General features: G+C 39.0%; 2 protein-coding genes across 16 annotated transcripts in view; one reads left to right on the forward strand and one right to left on the reverse strand.

Moving 5' to 3' along the window:
- Positions 1-22465, reverse strand: part of HECTD4 (HECT domain E3 ubiquitin protein ligase 4) — a 192534-nt gene that overhangs the window by 129228 nt on the left and 40841 nt on the right. For 10 of the 15 annotated variants that reach the window (XM_074205773.1, XM_074205774.1, XM_074205771.1 and 7 more), the window contains one exon: positions 18760-18853. The exons of the other annotated variants lie outside the window; for them this stretch is intronic. In XM_074205773.1, the coding sequence (XP_074061874.1) occupies positions 18760-18789 (30 nt within the window). In that variant the 5' untranslated portion in view covers positions 18790-18853. The remainder of the gene's footprint in view (positions 1-18759; positions 18854-22465) is intronic. 15 annotated transcript variants of the gene reach the window in all.
- On the forward strand, positions 7622-8803 carry LOC141501623 (glyceraldehyde-3-phosphate dehydrogenase-like). The gene has a single exon (XM_074205782.1). The coding sequence runs from the start codon at positions 7671-7673 to the stop codon at positions 8670-8672; it is 1002 nt and encodes a 333-aa protein (XP_074061883.1). The 5' UTR covers positions 7622-7670; the 3' UTR covers positions 8673-8803.

Raw genomic sequence — 22465 nt, forward strand, 5'->3', positions numbered from 1 at the left:
ATGATCAATGTTCAAATAGTCCTTTTGAAATACAATATTTCATGGTTCATAAAATGAGATGTGTGGCTGGAGATTTCTAAAACTAAGTAGCACAACTTGCTGTTGAAAAATACATAATATAATCTGTATTTTTCAGTCAATTTTCTTTTTTACATCAAGGACTACTGTATATTTTTAGAATTCCATTTTGAAAAGAACTAGTCTGAAAAAATTGTTAAATTATAATTAACTAAATATGTAATACATACACTTAAGTGGCTGTTACATTTATTGATTTAGCATTATCTAAGGCTTACTGTGCTTTTAAAAATCCATTAGACTATTCAGCATTATCCATTTTCAATGGCATCTTATGAGCACTGAGAGTTGTCCATTTATTAATAAAACTTTGTTGCTGTTTTTAGAACATTCAAGTCTGAAGGACAGCCAGCCTAAAATCCTTTAGTATAGCTGCCATAAGTTTTAGGTTAGTAAGCCTACTCTGGAAGAGCCATTTGGGTTGATTTTAGTTTTATTAAGTGAGTTGTCATAGCTTAACATATGAGTTGTCTATCAATAACTACTCCTGGCCAAGAGGCAAAAGACCAACATCTTAGAAAATTAACAACATTTTTTCCCTAAGGGAAAAACAAATAAAAAAAGCTATGTGAGGGAAAGAAATCTCTAATAAAAGGATCAGAAATTGCATATGGGTGATAACAGCCAGATCCTTCCTTAATTAAAGGGGTAGCAGTCTCAAAGCCATTTACAGACTTGGGGCAATATGCTATCAAACCTGACATACACATTGACCACACCAATAATCCTGGAACCTCTGGGGAAGAGGGAAAGGGAAGGAGGAAGAGAGGTTGATAACACTTCAAGTCAAATCTGATTGTGAATTAGATTCCAGCATAAGAACATAAAGGTCATACTGGGTCACCCATTTATAACATTTTTACTTTTTCTTCTTGTGAAAAATATAATAGAAAATGCTTTAGAGATTATTTCACAAAAAAAGTGGAGAAAATCAGGGACTTGCCAGAGCTCTCCTGCAAACCACTACATATACCTTTAAATAATGACTAACCAAATTCCAGAGGCAGAACCCAAAAATGACTAATGTAACAATTTCCCAGCCCAAGACAACTTGGAAAATTTGTGGGAAGGGTCTATTACACCAGGGTTAGAAAGGGCCTGCTCTGCAATCTGGGCTGCACCAGGATGAACTGGCTCCAGGCATCCAGAAAAAGACCACAGACACCTGGGTCCCTGGGGGCACCTGAGTTGGGGGAGCAGTGACAATTTCCAGACCTCTCAGCACAGGGATTACCAAGGACATCTTGAAAGGTCTACAGGAAAACTCTGGTACCAGAGAGTGGAGCCCATTCCAGAGCAGGCTTTAATGCAGACCCAGTCCCTGAGGACCAGGAACAGGCCTGGGGAGCCATCTGGCAGGGAGCCAGGGAGCCACCTAGCAGCTGCTTCCACAGCCCTCAGCAAGTGGGGTGGTTGGGAAAGATTGCATAAGTCTCTCCACCATCCCTGGGGCAGGACCCTGCTTGCTTTGCCCACCATACCCAGATCCAGGTTTGTAGGTGGCACTATATTGCCACAGTGGAGGAGAGACTGACCCTTCTCACAGCTTCAGGACAGAATGGAGTGCTTGTGGTCATATACAAACCAGAGCACAGACCAGGAGAGCAGGCATAGTCAACCATAAGACCTTGGAGGAATTGAGAACTTGCAGGTCCCTAGGGGGTGTTCATGAAAACAGCTATGAAAACTCTCAAAAGCTTGGGACAGTGCATCCTCCACCCGGGAAGCAAAGTTCCACCTTAACAAAGAGTTAAAATCAGGTCATAAGCTGGGGAAATGAGAAAACAATAGAAGAAAAAGAATTTGACCATAGACAATTACTTTGGTTCTATGAAGGATCAAATTACACACTCAGAAGAAGATGACAAAGTCAAAGCTTCTGAATCCAAAGCTCTCAGAAAAATATGAATTGGTTGTCAGACTATGGAAGAGCTCAGAAAATATTTTTGAAAATCAAATAAGGGAGGTAGAGAAAAAAATAGGAAAAGAACTGAGATTGATGTGAGAAAATCACGAAAACCAAGTCAGCAGCTTGGTGAAAGAGATAAAAAAAAAGCCAATGTGGAGAAGAATGCCTTAAAAAACTGAATTGGCTGGATGGAAAAGGAGATAAAAAAGTTCTCTCTTAAAAGAAAATAATTCCTTAAAGTACAGAATGCGGCATGGGGAAGCTGATGACTTTGTGAGAGATCAAGAAATAAAAAAGAAAAACCAACAGAATAAAAAACTAGAATGAAAAACTTTTCACTAGAAAAAAACAACTGATCCAGAAAATAGATGCAGGAGAAATAATTTAAAAATTATTGGGCTACCTGAAAGTCGGAACCAGGAAAAAGAGCCTAGATGTCATTTTTCAAGAAATTCTCCAGGAAAACTCTCCTGATATCCCAGAAGCAGAGGGTAAAATAGGAATTGAAGGAATCCATCAATCACTTCTTGAAAGAAATCCCAAAATGAAAACTTCTAGGAATATTACAGCCAAATTTCAGAACTCCCAAGTCAAAGAGAATATATGAAAGCAGCCGGAATTAAACAATTCATATATCATAAAGCTACAGTCAAGATCACACAAGATTTAGCAGTATCTACACCTTAAGGGCTCATAGGGCTTGGAATATGATATTCCAGAAGGCAAAAGAATTTGGATTACAAGTGAGAATCAACTATCCAGCAAAACTGAACATCCTCTTCCAGGGGAAAAGATGGACAGTCAATGAAAAAGAGAACTTTTCAAACCTTCCTGTTTAAATGACCAGAGGGAAAGTTTGAACTTCAAGTACAGGACTATGGAGAAGCATTGAAACAGAGAACAGGAAGGGCAAATGATGAGGGATTTAATGATGTTGAACTGTTGTACTCCTGCATGGGAAGAAGATACTAATAACTCATATGAACCTTCTCAATTATTAGGACAGTTAGAAGGAGCATACATATAGACAAAACATAAGGGGGGACCTGAATTTGAATGTATGCTATATTAAAAAGATGGAGTTAATGGAGGAGAAAGGAATGTACTGGGAGAAAGGGAAAGGAGAAGTGGAATGGAGTGATTTTTTTTTTATTAAAGAAGCAAGAAAAACCTTTTGCAGTGGAGTAGTAGAGGGGAAAGGTAAGGGGGAGTGAGTGAGCCTTACTCTCATTGAAATTGATTCAGAGAGGGGATAACATACATATTCAACTGGCATTAGAAATCTTTCCTATCCTTGAGGAAAATAGGAGAGAAAATGGATGGAAGAAAGGGGCCAGGGGGAGGAGAGGGGGTGATAGAAGAGAGGGAAGATTGTGAGAGAGGGTAGTCAGATGCAACACATTTTTGGGGAGGGGCAGGGTGAAAGGAGAAAAAGAATAGAATAAATTTTGGTGGGGCAGAACAGGATGGAGGGAAATAAAGCTAGCTATAGTAATTATGAGAAAAAATATACTGAAGTAATTTCTCTGATGGATTTATAATAAAGAATGTTATCCATTCAAAAGACAGAGCTGATGGTGTCTGAATACAGATTGAAGCTTACTTTTTTTTAATCTCACTATTTTTCTTGGAGTTTCTCTTTCTGGGGGGGGGGGCGGAGATTTTATTTGCTTTTACAACATGACTATTATAGTAATGTTTTTCATGGCTTCACATTTTTAACCTACATCAAGTGACTTGCTTTCTCAGTGGGGAGGGGGGTGAAAGGAAGGGAGAGAACTTGGAACTCAAGGTCTTGGAAGTAAATGTTGAAATTTGCTTTTGCATATAGCAGGAGGGAAAATTTAAAAAATAAAATAAATTTTAGAAATGTTAAAAAAACCCAAAACATTTCTATTGCAAAGACAACTTCATTTTTGAAGATCACGGCATCATGACAAGTACATGAAATGGATTTCAGTAAAGAGGTGCTGTGCTAAGTCACCAGCCTCATTTCTCCTCTGGAGCCAACCCAGTTCAGTGGCCAGCTCTGAATCAGGACAATTGGAGATGACCTTGAATGTGAGGCAATCAGGTTAAGTGACTTGTCCAAGGTTACACAGCTAATAACAGTCAAGTGCCTGAGGTTGGATTCAAACTCCCATCCTCCTGACTAAGTCCAGGGCTCCTCCACTTAGCTACCTAGCCACCTTATTTCAAAGAACAGAAATTGAAGATAAAATATGTGAAACCATGAATCTCTATTACATTGTCATAAAATATATAATAAAGTTAACAAGTTAGTTTCAAAACTGTCCTGCTTACCTGCACATAGATCTAAGTTTCCTTCTGGTCTCATATGTACATTAAAAAAAAATATACTAATGGGGGAAAATGCTTTAAAAACCCATACTAAACAAATAAGCTTAAAATTGCATGGGGGAATGCAGGGAATAGAGCAAATGTAGAATTGATTCATGACACAGAACAAATATAGGTCTACATCTACTTCTGCTAAAGTCCTAACCTAACCTAAGTTCTAACCTGAGATGACCTTGGATTCCCAAGGTTATAAAGAGTTCAAATCTCTGGTAGATACTACCAACCTAGTATATCATCTTCATTCCCCTTTCAGTTGTTCTGCTTTGTTTCTCCTTCATATACCTCTTGCTTTCCAGCCAGATCAGTTCAACACCAGAAATCTGATCCTTATGGTGATTATTTTAGCTTTGATCCTCAACAATCCCTCAGCACTCTCAGTTTCTCCCCTTTTAGATGGGTTAGTGGAAGAGCCTGCCTCAAGTCACCCTTTGGAGAGGGTGCAGAATTTCAAACTTCCTTCCCTCTGTTTATTTGGGTAGGATCATCTTTTTCTCATTTATATACCTAGCACTTGAGACAATGGCTGACACCCATCGAATGTTGAATAAATATGTTCTGAAACTAAGAATTGGCTGGCTTAAACCTCAGAAATTCATGAAGACTGTATCTTAAGGCACAGAGAATCTACACCAATGCAGTACTCACCAAGGCCCATGAAACGTCAAAGAAGATGACCATCTGGCTCAATATGCTTAAAATGGGTCTGGAGTCTCATTGACATGAGCAGTGTGTAGAGATCAAAGGATCAAACAAGCTGCCCATATATTACCCCTAGTTCTACAATACCATCACCTCTTTTCCAGTCACATATTTTCCTGATCAATCAACACAGCATTTACTAATTGCTCACTTCGTATCTGGAACTAGTTGATAGCTGGTGATATCCTCACTGGTGATTATGTTGCAGCCTAACCATATCCATCATGGTTAGGTTAAGCCACTCCACTGTTAGGTGACTCAACTTGAATTCTTGGGAGACATTAGCATTTCATGATTTATAGAGAAATTTGGCCACTGGAAGAATATTGATGCTACATAACAATGAATCTCCAAGTTCTCAAAATTTGTATACTCCTATTTAGTCCTAGATTCAGGACATTCTTTAACAATCAACCAACACTGGGGGCAGCTAGGTGGTGCAGTGGATAAAGCACCGGCCCTGGAATCAGGAGTACCTGGGTTCAAATCCAGTCTCAGACACTTAAAAATTACCTAGCTGTGTGGCCTTGGGCAAGCCACTTAACCCCATTTGCCTTGCAAAAACCTAAAAAAACAACCAAAAAAACAACCAACATTGATTAAGCACCAATATGTGCCAGATGCTGTGCTAGGTATTTGCCCAAAATACCCACACCAAAGGATCATCCACCAATCTACTGTAGTCTGGACAAAGCATTTTTCATCCCCTTAGTTTGTAGAGAATATGGATAACATTTAGAAGACTGCAGTATTCACCTTGTGCAGTCAATATGAAGTCATCCACAAACAGGCACATTTGAAGGATCTCACTGTCCATAGAGAATGCATTCTTTTAGATTCTCTGCTTAAACATCCTCTATGACAGCAACAAATAGGTTTGAAAAGAAATTTGCCCTGCTTGATATTATTAATCAGAGGTTTGTCAAATAAAATGGCCTATTATTAGTTCTTTCAAGGAATTTTGTATGGTTATATTTTGTATGCATATAAAGATATGCAAGAGAGCTTTTAAGGTGGCATTTTAAGTCTACCACATAAAATGCTTTCAGTAGTCAACAAAAAGTAAGTTGAGTGGGATCTAATACTCTCAATTAAATACAACTCACTATGTATTTATTGATCTGAGACAGGTGGCACCCATGATTAAAGTGTTTGACTCAGATACTTCCTGGCTGGGATACCCTGAGTAAGCCATCCAACTTCTGTGTGCCTCAGTTTCACCATCTGCAAAATGGGAATAATAATAGTAAACATCTTGCATTCTTGTTATGAGAATCAAATGAGATGGTATTTGTAAAGTGCAAGGTGCTATTTAAATGCTAGTTATTCTATTAGTAATCACCTATGTTCTAGGCACTATGCTAAGGCAATAACAAAACAATCAATTATGGACTGCTGTAAAATACAATTTTCAAAAGTCAACCTGTTCTTATTTTCATCAAGAGTTCCCCTGAAATGTGTACATGACTCCCATAAAAATTATAATTAGTGGAAAGTCAGTCATTATTAATATTTTTCTCAGTTATTGATACTTCTCTCAGCTGTCATCAATCTTTTTTTGGCTAAGAATAAGGTTTATGGTTTTTATTAAGAGTTTGATGTTTTGGGGCGGCTAGGTGGCACAGTGGATAGAGCACTGGCCCTGGAGTCAGGAGGACCTGAGTTCAAATCCGGACCCAGACACTTAATAATTAGCTAGCTGTGTGGTCTTGGGCAAGCCACTTAACCCCATTTGCCTTGCAAAAAAAAAAAAAATCCTAAAAAGAGTTTGATGTCCTTTTTTTCATGTATCAACAGATCAAAATTCTGTGACCTCTAGTACAGAGGTCACTCTAGTCCAATCACTTTTCCCATCTCTGCTTTAGAACTATTGTCTTTCCTTGTGCAGCACCCTGGGGGGTGGGGTTAATAAGATAAATACGTGGCTCCACTGTAAATGATATAAAAAATAGATTGGTTTAAAAATTTTTTTTTTGCAAAGCAATGGGGTTAAATGACTTGTCCAATGTCATACAACTAGGTAATTATCAAGTGTCTGAGGCCAAATTTGAACTCAGGTCCTCCTGACTCCTAGGGCCAGTGCTCTATGCACTGTACCAACCTAGCTGCCCTGGTATAGAATTTCAATGGATCTTTCTTATTTTTCTATGGGTCTCTGTCCTTCAGTTTCACTTTTAAATAATGTAAGTGCTACCTGCTTGTCTTCTTTTATCTTCTCAATCAAACCTGTTACAGGTAAACGAATACTGACACTAAACAACAATTAGAAATATCTTCAACGAGCTATTTCCATTTAATCAATTATCAAATTCTTAAATTGTGACATACATTCCCTCTTCCCAAGAGACCTCCCTTAAGACTACCCTTCCCCCCCCAAAAAAAAACCAAACCCCAAAACAAACAAAAAATGAGGCAGCTAGGTGGTACAGTTGACAGAGCACTGGCCTGGAGTCAGGAGGATCTGAGTTTCAAAACTTGATAATTATCTAGCTATATGACCTTGGGCAAGTCACTTAACACCATTGCCTTGCAAAAATCAAAAATAAAAAAACAAGGACCTCAGCTCTTCTCCAAGCTCCCAGGAAGGATCCACTGCCCTGGTCAGTCGCATTCCTGAGCCAAGATGGTGAAGGTCGGAGTCAACAGATTTGGCCGCATTGGGCGTCTGGTGACCAGGGCTGCACTCATCTCTAGCAGAGCAGATGTTGTGGCCATCAATGACCCCTTCATTGACCTCAACTACATGATTTATATGTTTCAATATGATTCCACCCATGGCAAGTTCAAGGGCACTGTCAAAGCTGAGAATGGAAAGCTGGTGATCAATGGAAAAGCTATTACCATCTTCCAGGAGCGGGATCCCACCAATATTAAATGGGGAGATGCTGGAGCTGAGTATGTTGTAGAGTCCACTGGTGTCTTTACCACCATGGAGAAGGCTAGGGCTCACTTGAAGGGTGGAGCCAAATGGGTCATTATCTCTGCCCCTTCTGCTGATGCCCCAATGTTCGTGATGGGAGTGAACCATGAGAAATATGATAATTCCCTTAAGATTGTCAGTAATGCCTCCTGCACCACCAACTGCTTGGCCCCCTTGGCCAAGGTCATTCATGACAACTTTGGCATTGTGGAAGGACTCATGAACACAGTGCATTCTATTACTGCTACCCAGAAGACTGTGGATGGTCCCTCTGGCAAGCTGTGGCGTGATGGGCATGGTGCTGCCCAAAACATCATCCCTGCTTCCACTGGAGCTGCTAAGGCTGTAGGCAAGGTCATCCCTGAGTTGAATGGAAAGCTCACAGTCATGGCTTTCCGTGTTCCCACTCCCAATGTATCTGTTGTGGAACTGACCTGCCGCCTAGAGAAACCTGCCAAATATGATGACATCAAGAAAGTGGTGAAGCAAGCATCAGAGGGACCCTTGAAGGGCATCCTGGGCTACACAAAGGACCAGGTTGTATCCTGTGACTTTAACAGCGACACCCACTCTTCTACCTTTGATGCAGGTGCTGGCATTGCCCTCAATGACCACTTTGTCAAGCTTATTTCATGGTATGACAATGAGTATGGTTATAGCAACCGCGTAGTCAACCTCATGGTCTTCATGGCCTCCAAAGAATAAAATGGGAAGCCATGGATGAATCTTTATCCCCAGCCAAAAAAAAAAGTTACATCACTGGGGAGCCCACATCCCTAACATGTGTTCCTCTACCAGGGATCCTGTGCCCCATTCACATCCTTGTCCCAAAGCACCCCTGTAGGGGGGGAGAAGTCTAGAGTCCTTTATTGTGTACCATCAATAAAGTCAACATATTCAGTGGAAAATAAAAAAACAAGGACTCCCCTTTTTCAATTCCTCCTCCCATTTTTCTTCTATTCTTCAGTCTCAGGTAAAGTAACTATTTGTGAGGGGTATTGTTGAGGAGATTCTTGCTCAGTTATAGCTTGAAATCTGAAGGCTTTGAAGTCCCTTCTGACTCACGAGTCTAGGAAACGTAATATATTAGAAAATGGGAAAACCTCAGGCAATAGTAAAGAGAACGAGCTTGACAAGAAATATTCTCTTTAATGCAGATCCCTATTCCCTACCATTGTTGGCATCTGTCTTTCTTAAACAATGCTGGGTTATGTTCCTTGAACAAACCATTGTACATATTAGAAAATAACAATGAACAATAAAGACTCTGACTCACCAAGAGAGGTGTTTCAAACCTGGGATCGCTCATGCTTCAAATAGATGAATTACATTATGACACTTTCCAGTCTGTATGGTACATTAACTGATTCAATTCATTATGTGAATCTGTCAGTATAATCTAAATTTATTTCTAGGCTTATTTCAAAGCTGATCCACTTAAGCAGACTTGAAATCCTAAAATAAAACTTTTAAGTAAATGGCAGGGAAGTCTGAATTCCATTCAAATGTTTGATCAGATTTTAAACTTTTCTGGATTTTCCTCTACTGCTTCTTACATTCTGAATCACAGAAACTCTAAACTGATTATAACAGACAAAAAAAAAAGTAAGCAAGACTTCAATTTAAACTGACAAAAAAGTAAGCAAGACTTCAATGTAAACCAAACTATAGTTGGGAGAATCAGAGAAAAATTAACAATATTATTGTTGTTATTAATAAAAACAATAGATTCTTTTTTAAGAGTTTTATGGGTCACAAAACACTTTCCAACTTTAAAACTGGTTATAACTCCGTTAGTAATGCCAAGTTGCAGGTTCCTTAGTTCCTTAGACTAGTTCCTTAGTCTAATAAATCAGACCCTGAGTCTACACTACTTTACAGAATCTTTAAAATTATGTCGGGGGGTGGCTAGCTGTTGTAGTGGATAAAAGCACTGGCCCTGGAGTCAGGAGTACCTGGGTTCAAATCCGGTCTCAGACACTTAATAATTAACTAGCTGTGTGGCCTTGGGCAAGACACTTAACCCCGTTTGCCTTGCAAAAACCTAAATAAATAAATAAATAAATAAATAAATGAATAAATAAATAAATAAAATTATGTCGGTCCAAACTATAAATAGTTTAAATTTTTTTCTTTCGATACTGTCTATATAAGGAGAACTTTAATCTACCTGCTAATAATACAATTTCTATGCTTTTATTTATAAGTTTTAGTCTTGACTATACGCCAAAATTTGGGAAAGAACCCTGCCTTGTAAATAAATTTAAAAAATATTTCAGTGGGGGCAGCTAGGTGGCTCAGTGGATAGAGTACCAAAGTCCAAATCTGGCCTCAGACACTTAATAATTACCTAGCTGTGTGGCCTTGGGCAAGCCACTTAACCCCGCTGCCTTGCAAAAATCTAAAAAAATATTCAGCGTATAAAAATTTGTTCTCAAGAATTCCATAAACTTAAAATTTTTTCCTTATTTTAATTTACTAATTTATTTCCTAAGTAAGCTCATATATTCTATTTAATGCTTTTAGAAGCATCATTCTGAGAAGGGGCCCTTAGGCTTCACCAGACACTGAGTCCAGGGCACAGACCAAAGTAAAGACGTTCTCCTGAGTTCATATCATTCTAGATTATCAGCCATCTCTCAGCAGAAAAATCTGGATAGCTCTGAAAGTATCTACCTTAGGATAAGTCCACTTCAAAAGCATTCATCTAATAGGGGGCTGAAGTGCAGAAAGCTGCTGGAGCCTATACAAAGAACAACAAAGGATTGGAAATCAAGAGCAGAAAGAGACCTTGGAGGATACCATATTTATATAGTACTATATAGTTCAGACAACATCCCTCACATTGTTAGGTAGTAATTCAAGGGTTTTTCCCTGTTTTACAGGAAAAAAATCTAGGCTCAGAAAGGCAACCTGCCTTGTCTAGGATTACTCAATGTCAGAGGTGGGACCTGAGTAAGGGTCTGCCTACTCCAAGAGCTCTGCTCAGCACCACACCAAGCTACTTTTTAGTTTGAGGAGTATTCCCATATGAAAGGGGAACAGAGGATTTCATTCCGTCCTTCTATACAGAATAACAGAGAGCTGCTAGATGGCCAGTGTCTTTGCCTATCTGGGAGATGCAGGAAGACTGTACCAGGACAGGGAGTTGGGGCCATCCACATTCACCCCAGAACTATCAGAGTTCTCTGCCAATGATCACAACCAACCTGAGCTGAGGTGCTGCCTGAATCACAACCAACCTGAGCTGAGGTGCTGCCTGACCAAGCATAGCACAAGGTGGAACGTTCCTAATCCACACAGTAAAGGTAGAAATGAGGAGGAAATGAGGAAATATGGATTAGGTAACTTAAGAGAGGTGTAAAGTCCATCCTTACCTGATGATGTACCAATGGAGGAACCATATATTGAAATATATGAACACGTGGTGACATCAGTACTTCCTAGTTCTCCTTGTAAAATATCCTTTCACTGTTCAATCACTGGTTCTTCATGATTTTGTTACCCTAGAGAACCTTGTCTTGGCCATTTATTTGGCAACTTGGGTCAAAGGGATAGCCCAGATGACTGCTCTCAGTTTATATTCTTGATTCACTATCTCCATGGCCAGAATTAACTTACTGACCCTTGCCCTTCCTCCTATCAACCAGAACCACGATTATCCCCAACGCCGAAATCTTTCTCTTGCTGTGTCTCCCCTTTTGAGCCATCTCCACCTACTCTACGCAGAAAGCTGTCATCTGTACAACTCTTACTCCTGCTACAATTCCAGATCAAACCACATTCCTCACAATGCCACAGTCAAGCAGACTGGTCCACACTAGCCCCTTTTCTCAGTTCCCATATCACTTGTTTAAATCACTCATTGTGGCACCTAATCATAAGTCCTTGCCTCAAGTTAACGGTTTCTTTTGTCTATATTTTATCCCTAAACCAGACTGTGTAAGTGCCCACATGGCAAGAACTATGTCTTACATTTCTTTTTTAAAGCATCTAGTTCAATACCCTACTGATCATAATGATATTTGTCCTTCATTCTCAAAGATGACCCTGACCTCATGACAAGCACATGAGTTGGATTTGAGTGAGAGGGATGCTGTATTAAGTCACGAGTCTCACTTTCTCCTCCAGAGCTATCTGGGGCAAGGGCCAGACAGGAATCAGAATGACTGGAGATGACCTGGGATGCAAGGTAATCAGGGTTAAATGACTTGCCCAAAGTCACACAGCAAGTAAGTGTCAAGTGTGTCTGAGAACAGATTTGAACCAGGTCTTCCTATCTCCAGGGCTGGTTGGCACCACCTTGCTGCCCCTGAGAAGCAGATTCTTGTAGTAATAAGCATGCAATAAATACTTGCTTAATTAATGAATAAAGAAAATACAAAAATAAGACAAATTTTTTTTAATGATAATAACTAACAGTGCTTTGCTAATAGTTTGCAACAGGTTAGACTAACAGGTTTGCAAAGTGTTTATGTTTACAATCTTATTTGATCTTCCCAACAACCCTGAAAAGTAGAAGCAATTACTATCTTCATTTTCCAAATGAGGAACTGAGAAAGAAGGGGTTGAGTGATCTGCTCTGGGGTCCCACATCCAGGAAGTATCTTAGGTCAGATATAAACATGGATCTTCTTCCTGACAACAAACAGGTTCTCCTAACATTTACTTATTATTAATTTCTTTCCATATTTTTAAATTTTTATTTAAGTCAATGGGGTTAAGTGACTTGCCCATGGTCACACAGCTAGGTAATTACTAAGTGTCTGAGGCAGGATTTGAACTAAAGTCCTCCTGACTCCAGGGCCAGTGCTCTATCTACTACACCACCTAGTTGCCCCTTTTTGGTTATTGTTTTTGTTTTTGCAAGGCAATGGGGTTAAGAGACTTGCCCAGCCTCACATAACTAGGTAATTAAGTGTCTGAGGCCAGGTTTGAACTCAGGTCCTCCTGACTCCAGGGCCAGTACTCTATCCAGTGTGCCACCTAGCTGCCCTCCTCCTAACATTGCAACCCAGGGAATCCCTTTTAATTGACACAGTTATCCCAATTCATTGCAAAATGTTTAAAACTAGCCTACTTTGCCCAATTTCCCCCACTAGAGTTGGTGAATTTGAGGAAGACTTTCTAGCCAAAGAAAGTACCAACAAGGCAGATGAGATCAGTTCAAATGTCCCTAGTCCTCCACAGGAACAGTTCCTGGAGAGAAGTTTTTAATGCAGCTGAATAGATGCTTCTTCAGGTCTTAGAAGATTATCCTGTGAGAGGAATAACAAGATTACTTTGTGACATGATAATCTAAGAATGAGATCATATTGTGACACCTTTATCTATAAAGAGATTTTATAAATATGTCTAAACCTTCCATGCTTAAGAAAATGTTAACACTGTGACCAAAAAGTAGAGAAGCAGTATGGTCCCACAATGATAAAACTCCCCCATACCCTTAGTAGGATTCTGACAAAATGCTATTGAGCCACAAAGGAAAGCATCCTGTCATATTTCTGTGGATTCATGATCTGAGAGGATTCAATTTAACCAATGCTGAGCACTTGTCCAGGGCCCTGTCTTGACTTGGCATCACCTTTGCCAGCTGCTCTGTTTTACAAAGTGGGAAACCACAGCCAAGAGATGAAGTAACTTGTCCAAGATCACAAGGCCAGGGTTCAAATTGATGGTTTATGGCTCTGAATCCAAACTCCTTCTTCTCTATCAAATACCTAGGCAACAACTTTAAGAACCCATACCCCAGAATCCTGAGATGGGCCCCAAGAAGGAGGCAATTTGGAAACCTTTCCTCCCAGTATGTCTTTCTTCCCTCCCTTCTTACTGCTCAGGAACAAAAAAGGGGCTCCTTCCAGACTTGTCAGCACTCCCTCCATCACTGCAGATTCCAACTCCATGGCTTCTGGCTTGGACAAGGTTTATTGAATCCTTATTGGAGGCTCTACTTGACATCCTGGAGATTTTCCTTTTTCTGAGACACTTAAAATTTCAAGTATACCCATGTAGCAGGTGAGTTGTCCATCTGCTCTCACTATATAAGAAGTCTTCCTCCTTTTCCAAATATACACAACTCTAATGACATTTTATCTTTAATGACATTTCATAGGTCCAAAGTCATTTTTAACAATACACTAGATGTTACAAAATTAATATGAAGAGACCCACATTTGAACAATGAATTAATTTGTACTGTCAAACTATATCATGAGATCTGTTAAAGTCTGCAACAACTGAAGCAAAAATTCAGAGTTAAATTTTTCTAAATTTAACAAAAGCATTGTGGCTCAGGATCACGGTTATTGAGTGGCAAAGAGACCAAAGCAGTGGTCTTTACACCACACTCAAGATTCTAGTGCTCAAGAAAACTAACCAGCTAGCTAAAACTATGTCTACCTTTCCCAAGATTAAATCTATCTGCAACTTTCACCTACTGTAAGTCAAGGTCTGTGGCAGGGAAGTAAAGCTATATCAGAACCCCAGCAAAAGTTTTTTTTGAGTTCTTGTCTTAGTATCAAATATAAACAACACCTTTAATCTCCTGTGATTGCTGATAATGGAAGTGCATCTCTGTAAAACTAGACTATATATAATCAGATGGCACAATTCTTTGGCATTTATGACAGTGGATTATATTTATGTATCATCTCCAATCTATCATGAATTTCTAGGACAGTTTTCCATAAACTAAAACCCACCAACCAACCTAACTCTTTCTGGTAGGTCTCACATTCCTCTTGTCCCTTTTATTGTCCTCTGAATAGTGGAGAGATATTACTCACAATATGAAGCTTTATCTCTCTGTTCCTGAAATATTCAGAAAGGCTAAACCACTAGCCCTTAACCCATCTTCCCTCTCAATCCACCACAAACCCATGTGCCTGTAAATGTTACACTGATATATCAAAAGACTATGTCTGAATCATATTACATCAAAATAAAGGGATTCTTGAGGTGAAAATACAGAATTTTTTCCTTTTGGTACCATTTTTTATGACAGTTCAGCAAAAGTACTGAAGCAAAAGCCCAGAAATGGCAAATGACTAATGATTGTTAAGTTTCAAACCTAGATTTCCTGTGGATCCTAAATTGCTTCTGTAAGAATCTGCAGTGAAGTCAGATAGATGAAAGTGAACTAGACAAATTCATCACCTGAACTTATGAGACACTTTTAGTCTATGTCCCATTCAACATGAATAAGATTTTCTAAAAGCTGGCAGGGAAACCTTCTCAGAAAAGCCAAAATAATAGGGTGTAATCTGTATCTGAGAATTATTGGATCTACTGAAGTTATTCCAAAACCACTTTAGTCTACCACACAGATATATATTTAGAAAATATCTAAGTCATAAGCAGCACACAAAGATATTTAAGAAAATTTATATAGAGACATATGCATATATACATGCATATATGCATATATACATATCTATGTAAATATCCAACAACTTTTCAAAATTATGTAGCTTGGTATTTTACAAAAATTAGAAATTTGAAATTCCAACATAGGCCAAATCCTGCTACAGTAAACTTACAAAGGATTGCTTAAATTCTTTTACTAAAAGTTATGATATTGTAAGCACTGTAAAAAACTATAATGAGTCAAGTTACATTAATCTGTTTATTGCTATAAAAGTCGTTGTAATGGGATTTTGACCTACATACTAAATATTCTAGGCTGCAATACCACCGGTGGTCAAATTCTCTTCTAATGGAACTGTGATTATTTTTAAACAAAAACAAAAAACAAATAGAATTAATTAGAATAACTAGAATATAATTCTCATAGTGGTAGTTTTCTATAAATAAACATGCTTTACTATCACTGCATACTCTATTTTAGATTCTTAAAGACTAGGTAAACTTCAAAGAAATTAGAATCTTAAAATACAGGAAATTAATAGCTAATATTTCTTTAGTGCTTTTAAGTTTTAAAAAGTTTTTTCTATCTATTACCTCATTTGATCTTCATAATGACCTACATTATGCATTAAGGACTATTACTACTATCATTATTATTATTATTATTGCCATTTTATCAATGAGGAGACACAGAGAGGGTGACTCAGTCACTGTCACTGTCACTCAGTCATTGTGCCTTAGGAGGGAACAGCTCCCATAAACTAGTTGTCTTTACAGAAGTTTGATGATCACATGTCAAGGATACTGTCAAAAAAATTCCTCTCATAAATAGATTGAATATACTGGATTTTAAGATCCCTCCCAACTCTGAGATTCTGTGAAATTCCTAACACTTCTATTGATTGGAAAGGGAAAATAACTAGAAAATTGAGAACTCTGTATTTTAAAAAAACAAAGTTCTGTAATAAAGAACCATAGGCAATATCCTGACAAGTTGCAATTTGTCCCACATCTTGAACTGATAGAATTTGTATTGAGCCCAAAATATGTAGACTAACAGCTATACTCTAAGAAACCAAGTAAACAACCTATGCATCTTTTTCTTAAGATTAATTTAACTCGGAAATACCAAGTGACTCACAAACTACCCTACCCCCTTCAAAGACCAATGTTTCTCTGCAAAAGACAGAGAATAAAAGCCAGTGGAGACCATAAAAAAACAAACAAAGACTTCACAGCCTGATTTGAGATTTGTTTGCTGTAGGGTAACCTTTTCATCCATTTGTCTCTTTATACAAAATTTGGTATGTCTATGAAAAAAGAAATGGGACAAAACCATAATCACAATTAATCCTCTAAAAATTACTTATTATGACCCTAAATTCTTTAAAGAAAATATAAATAACTCCACGTGTAAGTAACAGAATACTATAAGGAAAGAAGATAGTGAACTGTTCCTTTATTAATTTATTATTTGGGATGGGTCTTGCTTACATGTGTGTGTGTCCGCGCGCATGGGGTGGGGGTGTGTGGGAAGGAGCAATGGGATTAAGTGACCAGCTCAAGGTCACACAGCTGGTAAATATCAAGAGTCTGAGGCCACACTTGAACTCAGGTCCTGTGCTCTATCCAATGCTCTATCCTTACTGCCCCGGTGAAATGATTTTTAAAATAACATGCCAATTTTCCCTGCAGGCTATAGAAATTTGGTTTGGAACATGAGCTGACAACTCCTTAGTGCTTTTTGAAACAGCTGAGCTATTTAATAGTTAATTTACTACTGTATACCAATTAATTCATTTTATCAATATGACCTTAGTTTGAATGTCTAGATAGTATATTCTATCTACATACCAAACAATCCATAATTTGATACCTTAGCTTGCGATACATTGAAGACCCAGTCTTTATCCAGACCCTGACCTACTTTCTTCGTTTCTGAAATTTCTTAGTTGATTGGGAAGACATTGGAGGCCTTTGTCCCAATTTTCTGGACCAATAAGTGAAAAAGGAGTGACTAACTAGGTGGTGGACTGGAGAAGAGGCAGACCTTGAAGTTCTGCCTTTCCTAAGAATCCAAGTTTAAGGAAAGACAACATGAATAATGGCTTTTCTAGGAGAAAACAATTTGCTATTAACCATGTGGGTTTGGTTCTATCTCCTTATAAACAGCACATAACAGAAAATGTATGAAAATATTTTCTTAAGATGAAATACTAACATAAAATTACAAAAATTATAGCCATTAACTAAAAAACCAGCTTCAAAACAGTATGGCTCTGTCACTGACTACTGAAATGTGAAAGCTATAATCTAATTGCTATATTTCAATTTCTCTATCTATTAAAATAAAATAAGGAACATCTGCCCCTAAATTACTTTACATGAGTCAAATATGTCATAAAAATTCATTGCTGTTTCTTTACTCCAGTAAAATATCTGGAATAAAAGACCCTACTCCCTTCCCCAATAAAACAAAAGGCATTATAACCGTGGTTTATTTAGTTCTAGTTCCTCCATCAATTATCTAAGGATAGTCCGGCATTCATTTTTAGGCAAAGAAGCTTAAGGAAGATAGAAATATGCTTATTGTATTAAGAGAACCACCTCTTCCTTCTATAATTGGACTCAACAGTCACTGACTTCCCAAGGAAAAATTGCAGGGTCCTCCCCTCACAGAGCTTTATAGAACAGCTGCAACAAGATTGTCATACATCATGTAACACGTAAAGGCAATCTGCTGGCCCAGGCTGGACTTGCTACAATTTCAATCAGCCATGTACATTATAAAACATTCCATTTATATGGATTACATGTAATATGATTAGTGCATTGAATTTAGAGCTTGTTTCCAGTCTGTCAACTCATTAACTGAGCCAATGTCCTTGCCCCAGGCTTGAACAGAAATATTTCATTTCTTCATTGACTTCAAATTATAGACCAGAAGAATCTATGATAAAATGATTAGAAGACAATGTGCCAGCTAACTGACTCTCTGCATCACTGATTTGTATAGATATTCATGGATGCTAAATCTTCTAAAGACAGGTGGATGGATTATCTTTTTGGTGGGAAGAACTTCCAAGTTAATTTATCCAAATGACATCATCCTACAGAAAACAGTTGCTGACTGTCCTGGAACCCTTAAACACAACACAGTATCTATTCTCAATGAGCATGTGCAAGGTCAAAGAAAGAATATAGATGCTTCCTGGCAGGATGATCCTAGAATTTTTCTTCCTAGGAGCAGTTAGGCTGCACAGGAGATAGAGCACTTGGAGTTAGGAAAACTTAATTTTCCTCAGTTCAAATCAGGACTCAGATACTTACTCTCCCTATAACCCTGGGCAAATCACTACCCCTGTTTGTCTCAGTTTTCTCATCTGTAATACAGGCCAGAGAAGGAAATGGCAAATCATTCCTATACCTTTGTCAAGAAAACTCCAAATGGGGTCATGAAGCGTCAGACGACATGGAAAAATGATGGGACAACATCAACATAAGGCACCAACTGGTTATATCTATGGAAAATAAATTTCATTAATCAGGTCTTTAACTTGTCCATCCAAATGGATTTTATGATGATTAAAGTGGACTAAATGGGACTTTCTAAAAACTGGATTTGCGGGGGCGGAGCCAAGATGGCGACAAGAAAGGATTGAGTCTTAGGTGCTCTCTGATAAAACTTATAAACTAAGGACTCTAACTAAACTTTAGAGAGACAGAACCCACAGAGGGACCCAGTGCGGCAGTTCTCCTACTCAAGGTAACCTGGAAAAGAGAAGAAAGGCTCTGCTCCCAGGTCGGAGGGGCGGCCAGCCAGAGGGGTGGCCCCCCAGAGAGAAAGCACTTCAGCCTCCTGGAGGCAGCCCCAAGGGCACTGGGAGTCTCAGTTCACAGCAGCAGGGGAGTCTCCGGAGTTACACCCCGGGGAGCACTGGGCACAAAGTGGGGGAACAGTGGGGGACCTCTGCCAGAGCCAGCACATGGAGCCCAGCCCTCAGGGCACACAGCCAGCAGAGTGGCCACCTCAGCCCAGATCCAGGAAACAGAAGCAGGCGGAGCAGCTAAGCAGGAGCCTCCAGGGCATGAGCCCATTGAGCTGAGGGAGGGGAGTGAAGAGAGACTGCAGAGCTCTGTCCTCTGCCCCTGAAACAGGACTCTGGGGCTCTGACCACATTCGGATCCTGATCGCAGTCTAGGCCACCCCATAGAACAACAGGGCCCCCCGAACCTTGGCTCCGTGGCAGAGGGGGCGCTTATGGTCATTCACAGACCAGGAGGGAGGACAGAGCCCCACACACTGAGACCCTTGTGGGAGTGTCCCAAAAGCTCAGGAAGCACCCCAAAACCAGGCCCAGGCTGGGAAAATGAGCAAGCAGAGAAATAAGAGGAAGACCATTGAGAAATATTTTGCAAATGAGCCCAAGAAGGACCAAAATACTCAGTCTGAAGATGAGGAAGCACAAGCTCCTGCATCTAAAGACTCCAAGAAAAACAGAAATTGGGCTCAGGCTATGACAGAGCTCAAAAAAGACTTTGAAAATCAAATGAGGGAGTTAGAAGAAAAACTGGGAAAAGAAAGGAGAGAGATGCAGGAAAAACATGAAAATGAAGTCAGCAGCTTAGTCAAGGAAATCCAAAAAAATGCTGAAGAAAATAGCATGCTAAAAACCAGCTTTGGTCAAATGGATAAAACAGTTCAAAAAGTTATTGAGGAGAAGAATGCTTTAAAAAGCAAAATTGGCCAGATGGAAAAAGAGATAAGAAAACTCTCTGAGGAGAACAAATCCTTCAGACAAAGAATAGAATTCAGGGAGATTGATGAATTTAACAGAAATCAGGAATCAATACTTCAAAACAAAAAAAATGAAAAATTAGAAGAAAATGTGAAATATCTCATTGAAAAAACAACTGATATGGAAAACAGACTTAGGAAAGATAATTTAAAAATTATTGGAATACCTGAAAGTCATGATCAGGAAAAGAGCCTTGACATCATTTTCAAAGAATTACTACAGGAAAATTGCCCTGATATTCTAGAAGCAGAGGGCAAAATAGAAATGGAGAGAATCCACCGATCCCCCTGAGAAAGAGATCCCAAAAAACCAACCCCTAGGAATATTATAGCCAAGTTCCAGAACTCCCAAGTCAAAGAGAAAATATTACAAGCCGCCAGAAGGACACAGTTCAAATATCGTGGAGCTGCAGTCAGGATCACACAGGACTTAGCAGCAACTACATTGGAAGCTCGTAGGGCCTGGAATACAATATACCAGAAGGCAAAAGAGCTTAGAATGCAGCCAAGAATGAACTACCCAGCAAGGCTGAATGTCCTCTTCCAGGGAAAAAGATGGACTTTCAATGAACCAGGGGAATTTCAAATGTTCCTTTTGGAATGGCCAGGGACCTATCTGCTGCACCACTCAGCGACCCTACAGCAGAGTCAGAGTGAAAGGAGAGAGAAAATATAGTACATGGTAGTGGAGAAATAAGAAAGGAGGGAGTTGCAATCAGCAATGGCAATGTTGGAAAAATATGGAAGTAACTTTTGCGATTGACTTACCATAAAGAATGTGATCCACCCGTGACTGAGTTGTTGGGGTTGGAACAAAGACTGAAGCACATTTTTTTATTATTATAATTTGGGAGAGGGTGCAGGGCAAATGGGGCTGGGTGGCCTGCCTGGAGACACATGGCAGGGTGATCGTTGGTTGTCTGAGGCTGGATTTGGACCCAGGTGCTCCTGGCTCAAGGGCCAATGCTCTGTCCGCCACCCAGCCACCCCTACTATTATTACTATTTTATTTTATTTTTGGTCTTTTTATTTTTCTTCTTTTTGGTTTCTGCAGAGCAGCGGGGATCGGGTGGCTTGCATGTCACACGGCTGGGTGATTGTTGGGTCTACGGGGCTGGATGTGGGCTCAGGTGCTCGTGGCTCCAGGGCTGGTGCTTCATCCATTGCGCCACCTGGCCATACCTACAATTATTACTATTATTTTTTTAAAATGTTTTTTAATTTTAATTTTTTTTCTCTCCCCTTTACTTTATCACTCAAGCAAGTCTATATTTATGGGGGAGGGGGTATTTCATTTACTCTTAAACAAGAATATTCTATTAATGTAAAAAAAATTTTTACAAAATGAGAATAAAAATTTTTTTTTAAATTTAAAAAAATAAAAAAAACTGGATTTGCATGTTTCTATGTTCAGTTGTTCTCCAGTTAAAGATAAGAAACTGTATTATCTGGCTAGCAGAGAAGGCACCAGCTTTGTAGGAAAGGAAATGTAGATTTTTTTTCCCTCAAGGATATGTTTTTTCCTCTCAACATCTTCAATTCTGATCAATGCACAGCATGTAATCAATGCAAAGATTATCAGATTGCCTTGGGGGGATTATAAAATTCAAAACCTTACAAAAATGATAGGTTGGAAACTATTATTGTATATAATTGGAAAAAAGTAAAATATTTATATAATTTAAAAAAGGAAAAATAGGCAGTTAGTCACCTAATTTCCCCTCCCTCACCATTTTGTATGATTTTTAAACTATTCCATGCTGATACCAGATGGCAAAAGAAATTGGCATAGATAGGTGCACAGGATTCAGCTGTCTTAGTGAAACATGATGGTCAGCAGGAAATACACTATTCACTCTAACCTTTTCCTGGAAAAAGCTTCTGGAATGCTACTGAAAATGAGCGAGCATGCATAAGGGGTTGTTATTTTTAGTGGAGAAAGAAGATAACATAAAATTTAGTAAAAAATAAATTATTCATCAGTACCTGTAGCCTTTTCAGACTAAGGAAGCCTACTTAAATTCTTAAAAAATACTTCTCTCAGACTGGCCAATATGACCAGAAAGGATAATGATCATTGTTGGAAGGGTTGTGGGAAATCTGGGACACTATTACACTGTTGGTGGAGCTGTGAACTCATCCAACCTTTCTGGAGAGAAATTTGGAACTATGCCCAAAGGGCAACAAAAATGAGCATACCCTTTCATCCAGCAATACCACTACTAGGTTTATACCCTGAAGAGATGATGAAAAAAGGTAAAAACATCACTTGTACAAAAATATTCATAGCAGCCCTGTTTGTGGTGGCAAAGAATTGGAAATCAAGTAAATGTCC

This window comes from Macrotis lagotis, chromosome X (genome assembly GCF_037893015.1).
Source record: "Macrotis lagotis isolate mMagLag1 chromosome X, bilby.v1.9.chrom.fasta, whole genome shotgun sequence".
NCBI lineage: Eukaryota > Metazoa > Chordata > Mammalia > Peramelemorphia > Peramelidae > Macrotis > Macrotis lagotis.

Excerpts from the sequence above, each read along its gene's own strand:
- LOC141501623 (XM_074205782.1), top strand. The coding sequence starts at position 7,671 with ATGGTGAAGGTCGGAGTCAACAGATTTGGCCGCATTGGGCGTCTGGTG.